Source organism: Brassica oleracea, chromosome C6 (genome assembly GCF_000695525.1).
Source record: "Brassica oleracea var. oleracea cultivar TO1000 chromosome C6, BOL, whole genome shotgun sequence".
Classification (NCBI taxonomy): domain Eukaryota; kingdom Viridiplantae; phylum Streptophyta; class Magnoliopsida; order Brassicales; family Brassicaceae; genus Brassica; species Brassica oleracea.
The window spans coordinates 31,909,611-31,919,705 of NC_027753.1; the positions used below are offsets into that span (position 1 = coordinate 31,909,611).

Below are 10,095 nucleotides of genomic sequence, written 5' to 3' on the forward strand. Positions count from 1 at the left end.
TACCTGTTTTTGCTTCCGGTTGTCGGTGAACTAACCCCATGAATTCGGTTATACCTCGTTGGTATTCTTCCGTAAGCAATCTCGTGTTCGGATCCAAATGAGGTCGATCGATCCAAGAACGAAAATAATTTGAAGAAGACATATTTTTTATGAATCAAATTCGTGTGTAAATAGAGTAAGAGGGAGGATGAAGATATGGAGTGAATGAAGAGGAAGAGGAGTGCTTGTATTTATAGTTTAAATCCTGCCGACAGACCGAGGAAATTCCGACGGAATTCCAACGGAAAAGACTAGTTCGTCGGAATTTCCTCGGAATTTTGTAAAATCCCCCAACGGCTCTCCAACGGCTATAATATTTCCTCGGAATTCATCGGTTTTTTCCGAGGAAACCCAATTTTGTGTTTCCTCGGAATTTCCTCGGAAATTCCTCGGGATATTCCGAGGATTTCATTTTCCGTCGGAATGTCCGTCAGAATACCGCTGTTTTCTTGTAGTGAGAATCACTCCATATTTGACTTTGCTTTCCAATCTTTACTGCTTTATGTAACTTGTTAACTAGTCTGATCTGGTTTGGGCTCGCTTCATTTCACCTAACAAAAAGGCTAACGTTAAATATGAAAATCTCTAATCAAATGATTATGATGAATTTCACCAATTTTATTGTTTTAATATCAAATGATGTATTATATTTTGAACTCTCTGCCAAACGTACATACTCGACAACGTTAAAATACGGAACAATTTTGATATCTTACAACAATTTGCAAAATAGTGATTTGTGTACTCATAATAATTGTAGCTGATATTTGTGTACACAAATTTGTTGACAGAAAAAAATAGTACACTGCAAATTGTGTTCTCATACATCCACCCCTCTCCTAATTCTATTATAACTCTGGTGCGTGAAGTTGTTCCCTCTTTTAGTCATATAAACCATCTTCCACCAATCATTAATAGTACTTTCTCTCCTAATTGTTAGGAGACATGTTTTTTCTTTAAAGTCCTGAAAAAGATGAAGATACTAGGTGCTATGAACCTTTTCTCTATTTAGTCTAAATTTTTTTTTGTCGGCTATTTAGTCTAAATCAGTAGCAGAACATAAATAACGAAATTAGCAAATTAAACACGACAACAAAACATTAAATGTGGATGTTAGACATGCACGTCATTCCCCTTTGCCCGTCACTTGTATAAATAAAGTCCTCGAAGGATTTGTCAAGCCACAATATAAACCCTTTTCCTCAAGCCTTTACCTATATATATATATATAACTTTTATAAACTTTGGTTAGATACTTATATTATATATCGCTGGTCCATGGAGGGTATGTCCAAAGGGTTGAAAAAAGGTGCATGGACTGCTGAAGAAGATAATCTCTTGAGGCAATGCATTGATAAGTATGGAGAAGGGAAATGGCACCAAGTTCCTTTAAGAGCTGGTATGTCTTTTTTTTTTGATAAAATAAGAGCTGGTATGCTACTTTTATTAATTTTCACACACAGACACACACACACACACACACATATATACATATACATATAACTAATAAGTACGTATATTCTTTTTATTTTTCAGTACATTTATTCTCTTTCTCTCTGTCTACTATTAGGAAATTAATTAACACCGGGGTACACAATCATTGTTTTTCTTTTCGTTTTAATGAAGGAATCATAGATTCAAATGTTCCAATGTTTTTCATGAGAAAAAAAAAATATTTGCGTTCTTCATGTTTAAGTATAAAGCGAGAAGGCAACTCTCTTTATTGTTTCGTAGTTTTTTTTGGAGAAATAGCTTTTTTTTATTTGTGAAATTTTCTGCACGAACCAGTGTGTTTGTGTGGAATATGTTGTTTATGCTGGTGTACTTTGATTCTTCATGATAAAATTTCAGGAGACGCGAATGCAGTTTTTGCTCGTTCTTTTAATAATATTAAATGTCAATTGGTTTTGTAGGTCTAAATCGGTGCAGGAAGAGTTGTAGACTAAGATGGTTGAACTATTTGAAGCCAAGTATCAAGAGAGGAAAACTCAACTCTGATGAAGTTGATCTTCTTATTCGCCTTCATAAGCTTTTAGGAAACAGGTTTACATTCAAGACACAAATTCAACTTTATTTCGTATCCTCATTCGGTCTAATCTAATCATGTGATTTGTTTTTTTTGATAAAAAGTACTTAAATTTATTTCATATGTAATGATCCATTACTAAGTCATATATATCCCTAATTTTTCAAATGCATGCTTAGGTGGTCTTTAATTGCTGGTAGATTACCCGGTCGGACCGCCAATGACGTCAAAAATTACTGGAACACCCATTTGAGTAAGAAACATGAACCAGGTTGTAAGACCCAGATGAAAAAGAGAAACATTCCTTGCTCTTATACCACACCAGCCCAAAAAATCGACGTTTTCAAACCTCGACCTCGATCCTTCACCGTTAACAACGGCTGCAGCCATATTAATGGCATGGCAGAAGCTGACATTGTTCCTCTATGCCTTGGACTCAACGACACTAATAATGTTTCTGAAAATATAATCACATGTAACAAAGATGATGATAAATTTGAGCTTGTTAGTAATTTAATGGATGGTCAGAATAGGTGGTGGGAAAGTTTGCTAGATGAGAGCCAAGATCCAGCTGCGCTCTTTCCAGAAGCTACAGCAACAAAAAAGGGCGCAACCTCCGCGTTTGACGTTGAGCAACTTTGGAGCCTGTTGGATGGAGAAACTGGAACTTGATTAGTGTTTCCACTGTTTGTTTGTGCTTGTGTGTGACATAGTGACTTTTGCATTTACTGTTGTATTGTTTCTAAATAAACCAATTAACTTATGTTTGTGACATATATATATATATATATTTTTTTTTTTTTCAAATGAAAAGGATAATGTGTCATGATAAACAAGGCCTCAATTGGTATAACTGATGAGAAATCATTAGCAATATACTCAAAAAACAGTATGTTGCAAAAGTTATATGCCTTCATTAATGTATTTATTTAAATGATTGGTATAACATTAAATGATTCATATATAATTTGTTCATTTCTAAATAATATATATATATATATATTAATTCTACATATTTTATTTTAAAATAATATATCTTATTTAATTATATATACTAATATATATTTTTAATTAGATATATTATTATTTTAATTGTTTTTTAAATACAATTTTTAATATGAATATAATATTTTGATATTATAATTTTTTTTTGTATTTTATAAATGAAAATGTTTAATTAAAATCTCTAAATTAAAGCATTGAATGCTTTTTTTATATGAAAACATCTTCTAATTGCTTTTTTAAATGCTTTTTCTGTAATTATTGATTAGATAATAATTAGCATAATGTTCTTGCAAGTAGTTTGCCAAATTTAACCAAGGTTTATAAGTATGTTTTGTTGCTTTGATAATTATATAGATTTTCTTCTTGGGAAATATTTTATGAGCACCATTATTCCTGTGTAAGAGTTCTTACAAAATAAAAGTATTAATATTTTATTTAGGCAAGTATGTTTTTAGTTCTTTTAATTTAATTAGGCGAATAGCTGAATAGCATATAATATGTTTAGAGTAACTAGGATTTCTCAAGAAAGAACCCCATTAAAAACTTCTTCTCTCCTCATTTATCAAAAAAAAAACAAATATTCGTCTCTCCTCTTTCTAACTTTTTATTATTTTGTTGTATTTTGTAGGTAAAGGTGTCGGGTGAGAGAGCCTGCAGAGCGTGCCTATGATATAAGTTTTGAGGCATTGGTCTCTGGGACCTCTCATATTTGTTAATTTGAGGCCTCGGATTTACTAATACTCATAAGTAAAATGCTAATATAGTTACCAAAAAACAATGTATTCTTTTAATAATTTTGTTTCAAACATTCATCTCTATTTCTATTTATTATTGTGGACACCAACCATATTTTTAATGTTGAAAACTTCTTCTCTGTATAGAATTTATATATATATATATAAAAGAACTTTTAATGTTGAAAACTTTTTCTCTGTATATATAAATTCCCACTAAACAAATTATAACCTTTGCCATTAGAAGTTTGTATAGTTTTTCTTTCATATAATAATTTAAAATCCAAATAAATAAATAAATAACAATGATTTGGTTTATTTTTTTACATTTTAAAAGTTATTATTACACTATTATTACTATTTATGTTATAATTTAATGTAAAATAAATTATTTTTTGCCTTAGGCTCCAGCTACTCTAGGCACGGCACTGAGAGCTTGGCGTTGGAAGTGTTGACTGTCAAATCCTTCTTTAAGCAATCATGTCATGTTTGTGCAAAAGTGTTGACATCTTCGTTTACAACTTAAAGCTGTTGACTGTTGTCGTCTAACTGTGTCATCTTCTGATTACTAGTGAAGTGAATTATCCATGCAAGCAACTCCGGTGAAATAGCGACTCTTAAGGGGTCTCGATCCCCAACTCTATAATTTACTCCATAAATGAAGTGAGAAATTGAGCATGAACAAAAAATAAAAGAGTACTTTATAAATGAAGCGATTTTTTAGTTTTTGTTTATACTCCATTTACCGCTCTTTTTTTTTGAATAAATTATAAAGTGGAGATGAAAATGGTCTTATCCATGGCAATATGGACATTTGCCATGGATCCATGGATCTATAAAATTTTTTGTATTATTTTAAAATTCCATTTTAATCTGTTAAATTATCAAAAAAATCTATAATTAAATAAACTTAATTTATTTATCAAAAAAATAAAAAAATAAGAAATTTTTATTCTCACTATTAGCTTTGGGGATATTTTTTTCTATTTGTTTCACGTCTTAGAAATTAAGTTAAAAAAAATGCAATGAAAAAATATAGAAAACATTTATAAAAAGATCCATATTCAGTGTTTCGTCCGTGGATATTATATTGGTCAAGACGGTACTGCTGAATCCAGCTTCTTTGGAAAATATGTCCATTTGAATAGATTTGTTGACTATTCCACCATAGACGTTTTTATGTAATGTCAAATTATAATTTGTTGATATTGGTACCATATATATATATATAATATTTTTTTTTTTTAAGTATGTGAATTATCATTGAAAATGATGCAGTGCAAATATTTCCTCAATATTAACAAAAGTTCACGCTCCCTAACAATTTGTAGCTCCCGGTTTAAAATTATCCAGTGGTGTCAATTTAATTTATCATGTAGCACCGAGATCAATAACAGTACAGTAGCATATGCAAGCAGTTATGAGTGTTATTTTTTTTTTTGGTCAAAGCATTTGTGAGTGTTATTATTCGGAATCTTTATTGTAAAAATCATTATATTTCTGTGAAATCATATGGTGACCTAGATGTATAATTTGAATCATACAAGAAATAATTTTTATACATATTTTTTACCAAAAAAAATACAAGACAGATTTATGCGTAAATTTCTAGACCCTATGATCAATTTTACATTATGTTGAAATCAACATCAGCCTAAACCAAAAAATATATCTACTTCTATATATATATATATATATATATATATATATGTGTAATAATGATATACTATATTTTTATCAAAATAAATAAAGAATCTATATTATTACTAAGAAGTGATTTTTTCGCATTTGAACTCTCATGTTAAAAGTTAGATTGATTAAAGTCTATGTTACCCTTAATAAATTTCTATATATAATTTATTATGTAATTAAAAAATAATTTTATATTATAATAATAATTTTATATGTTTTATTAGGTAACTGATCATAAATTAGTATAATAAAATTATCAAAAATGCATATCTAAGAAAATGAGAATTTTATATTGTGTTATTATCTAGAAATAATATTGTCTATTATAAATTTAAAATTAAGATATTAAACATTTTACTATTAAATATTAATCAAATAAAAACATTTTATAAAGATATTTTCTAAAATTTATAAAATGTGAGTAATTTTAAAATTTCAACACAATAGTAAATATATATTTTGATGAAAAAACTATGTCATATATAAATAATTTGAAATTTGATCTAAATTGTTTGAGAAAATTATGATTAATAAGACATCGTCTATTAATTAGTCATAGGAAAATTATGTCCGCACATACGGACAAATACTTAGTATACTATATAACCCAAAATTATACACGAGAGAACAAAATGCTGTTGTTCCGTATTTACCATCTTTCTTGTTGTAGTAGCCTTACTTTACTGTTTTTAAGAAAATACTAGATTTTGATCCGCGCAACCGCACAGATATTTGTTTTCTTAAATGTTTATATAACTATTTCAAATACAATAATTTTATAATTTACATGTTATAATTAATCAATTTTTTTAAACCGTATGTATTTGTCACTTTTTATTAATATATTCATGAGAAAACATATTTGAAAATTATTTTGTATTTAATTTATGCTAAATTTGACCCATCTTTCAAAGCTTGATTTCTTTTACCAATATTTTTAAGCTTATTCATTTTAGATAATATATTAATTTTTAGACATGTATTTTATAGTTTGTTAATTTTAACCCGTTCTATCATCATATTATATTTTTAAAATAAATAGTTAATATTTATGAAAATAAATTTATAAATTTATCAATTGAATATCATTTTATCATATTTATTTAAGTAAATAATTGTATTTTAACATGATCATGACTATAAAGTAGATAAAATAGGATATAATTTATTTATTTTTCATTTTATAAACGATAACTTAAAATACTTTAAGTTATTGTTAAAATATTTACACACAGATTTATTAGAATTTTTAAAATATAATATATAAATTTAATACAATTTTATTATATTTAGCTCAATATAATAATTTCTTTTAATATGATTGATTATGATTATATAATAGATAAAATATTATAGAATTTTTTATTTTCATTTTATAAACGATAATTGAATATATTAATGTATAATAATATTTCAAACTAATTTCAAAATTAGTGAGAATATTTAAATATAATTTCGAAAATGAAGATCTTGTAAAAATCTTTTAAAACAGATTTGTTAGAATTTTAAAATAAATATATTTATATTTAAAATGAAAAAATATTAAAAGATATTATAATTAAAATGTTTTAAATATTCTATGTATTATCACACATGAAAGAAGCGATGATTTCTATTTTAATATATAAGATTGTAAAATTCTATCCATATTTTTGTTAACTTAACATATATATTTAATGTCAATCTATGAAATATTGAAATAATTCAAAAAAATTCACTTAAAACTTGGGAAATTGCTTCAAATACCTTATTCATAGTATCACTTTTCATGTTTACACTAATCACTTTTATCTTAACTTTTAGTGAAGGGTAAAAGACACTTATACCCCTAGGGTTAACTAATCTAGACTTAGGGTTTAGAGTTCAGAAGTGGGGTAGGGTTTTTGGAATGTAAAATTTAGAATTCTAATAAATATATAAATAAATACTTAAATTTTTTTTTTTTAAATATAGTTTCAAACATAATTTTCGATTTTCAAAAAAAAAACATTTGAAAAAATAAAAAAGTTCAAAAAAAAAAATTCAATAAAAAAATTTTATAAAAGAAATCGAATTTGAAAAAGTATAATTCGAAAACATAAAAAAGTTATTTATTATTTATTTTTATTTTTATTATTTAAATAATAATTTATTACATATATATATATAACAAGAATATTCTTTTGCCGCTTAATAAATAAGATATTTTTGAAAATGTCTTTTTAGTGGTGGTAAAGATGAAAAATAGTACCATGAAAATGGTAAACATAAAATTTTCCCATAAAACTTCACGCTCACTAAATTTCACATTCTCAATTCTTTTTTTAATATATATTTACAAAATAATTCAGAAAAATACATTTTACTCTCTTTCTGAAATCTCCCAAAAGTATATTCTCCGTATCTTAGAAATCTGAATTATTTTCCAAATTTGTCACTGATAAATATCCAGAAATAATTAGTGGATTTTGTTTCTGCTCTACATGTGATACAATATTTTTTATTCTTTAATTTCGTTGTGACTTATAATCATCCTAGTATCGCTTATGATACGTATAAGAATAAACTTAATTTTAATACAGTTCCTACAGAAAATTATCTCCAAACAATAGTAAAAAATATTTTAATACAATTCAACTGAAATTTATGAACCTTCAACTGAAAAAAGAAACTTATTTTTAATACAATTCCTTCAGAATATTACCTCGAACAATAACAAAAAAAAAATTTTTGGTTAATTACAGAAATAGTATAAGAAGTTTAGTCTATGGGTATCTTATAGTAATTAAACTTTTCCCCAAGATCCATTTTCTTCGGAGTGACCATAAATGCATGGGACAAAAACAAAAATGCATTGAAACTTTCGCCATCTTTTTTGTATCTTTGTTCGTTGCTAACCCATTGTCGTTACTACTATAGGTTATGGACGGGAACCGGTTATGGACCATGTAAGTTATTGAAGTTGTCTTGTATGAAATTAATTATATACCATACGTGTATTTGTATTGCGCATAATGAAGCAGTAGGGGTATAACATCCGGAAACGTATATATCATTTTGACGGGACATGCCAACTTGTTCTAGTCGTTCGATCATAATTGACGTTCTGCAACTTTTCTTTTGTGTCAAAATTTATGACTTTCACAAAAGTTTATACAACTAATAATAAGAAAAGTCTTTTTTTTTCTACAAAAAAAATAAGAAAAGTCTTTTTGTACCTTTATAAAACGAGTTGGGATCAACATCTTTTGCTAAATAATTATCTCTAGTAACAATGATATGACAAATTAAACAATAAACACTAATGAAAAGGTTAAGATATCTATTACATTAGGAGTGTGATTGGTGGACAACAGCTGAACTCAGAGTACATGAAAGGGAAATAATAAAGGGAAGAGAAATGTTAAAATATCGGTTGCGCCACGTTTTTCTACATGTACGTGGAGTGAAACTCTTTCTAAAAAGTAGCTAACTTGAGAATTTTTATGCTTTTATTATTTTATCTTTTCTATCTGATTGGTGTGAAAACAGAGTAAGTCAGCGTTAATTTTTGTTATCCCATATTTGTTACGCTACAAACCCCGTTCGGAAACTCGCTAGTCGTTGTACGTACGTTCGGGTTGGGCTTAGCAAGTTGTGAAAAAATCGGAGATTAATCGGAGATTGGTTTTGTGTGTTATTGTTATATATCTAATTATATGTATACGTTTACCAATTATTTAGCGTTGTCTAGCGGTTTGTTTTACCTAAATTTCAGTGATATAATCCGGGTTCGAGAGAGAAAGATGTTTTTTTTTCTGTTTTTTTACCTTTTTTCTTTAATGAACACAATTTATTAAAATGTCTCTGTCTTCTTCTTCTCGTCTGTCGAACCAGAAACCTTAAGTGCCGCATTCTACCTCTGTTATTCTTCTATTTTCAACCGTTTTCAATGATTTTTGACCTGATTATGCATTTTTATCCAATCACAAGATTATGACCGTACAATTTCTAAAAAGGATATTTTTTTGCTAAGGAACCGAGTTTTTAAGCGAATTGGACCAAATCACCACGGCTCCTTACCGAATAGCGTTTAAACGCCGATTAAACAGGCAAGACGGCCGCGTTTTAGAACAAGGGCTACAAGTGCTTTTCAGTCACACCCTATTTTTTTAATTGGTGTAAAATGTCGTAGAACGACTCAGGGAGTATTTATTAGCAATGACGGATATTTAATTAGATTTAAACGCATGTGCATAGTGCACGTATAATAATACAATACTATAAGTGAATTGGCACGTTTCATGAGTTTTGCTAATATGAGCTTGTGATTGAATAGTGGTTTATTGACTTAAAAGATTACACGTGTCTCGCAATTGGATGTCCAGATCTACCAAATAATTCCAACTAGATTAAGATCCGCACCTTGCGCGGAATAAAAATTATATATAAAAATTATTTTATGTATTATATGTTCTTACATATTATGAAATAATAAATATATATTGAATAATTAAAAGTCAGTAACTATTACATATATAATTAAATTGGTGCGAACGTATAAATCAATTTTATTAATCCAAACAATTTTTTAAAAAAATTTGATAGGATATATAATTAAATTTAAATGATATTAACATA

At 27.5% G+C, this 10,095-nt stretch overlaps 1 protein-coding gene across 1 annotated transcript; it reads left to right on the plus strand.

Moving 5' to 3' along the window:
* The first annotated feature begins 1,234 nt into the window (after positions 1-1,234).
* On the plus strand, positions 1,235-2,832 carry LOC106299239 (transcription factor MYB114-like). The gene is made up of 3 exons (XM_013735358.1): positions 1,235-1,438; positions 1,953-2,082; positions 2,245-2,832. Exons 1-3 carry the CDS (start codon positions 1,318-1,320, stop codon positions 2,735-2,737), a joined length of 744 nt encoding a protein of 247 aa, XP_013590812.1. The 5' UTR covers positions 1,235-1,317; the 3' UTR covers positions 2,738-2,832.
* Positions 2,833-10,095: the final 7,263 nt, after the last annotated feature.

What these genes read in the sequence shown, in the direction of transcription:
- LOC106299239 (XM_013735358.1), top strand. Translation starts at nt 1,318, where the DNA reads ATGGAGGGTATGTCCAAAGGGTTGAAAAAAGGTGCATGGACTGCTGAA. An exon ending in CCAAGTTCCTTTAAGAGCTG is followed by an intron (nt 1,439 to 1,952) that starts GTATGTCTTTTT and finishes TTGGTTTTGTAG; the next exon opens with GTCTAAATCGGTGCAGGAAG. An exon ending in CATAAGCTTTTAGGAAACAG is followed by an intron (nt 2,083 to 2,244) that starts GTTTACATTCAA and finishes ATGCATGCTTAG; the next exon opens with GTGGTCTTTAATTGCTGGTA.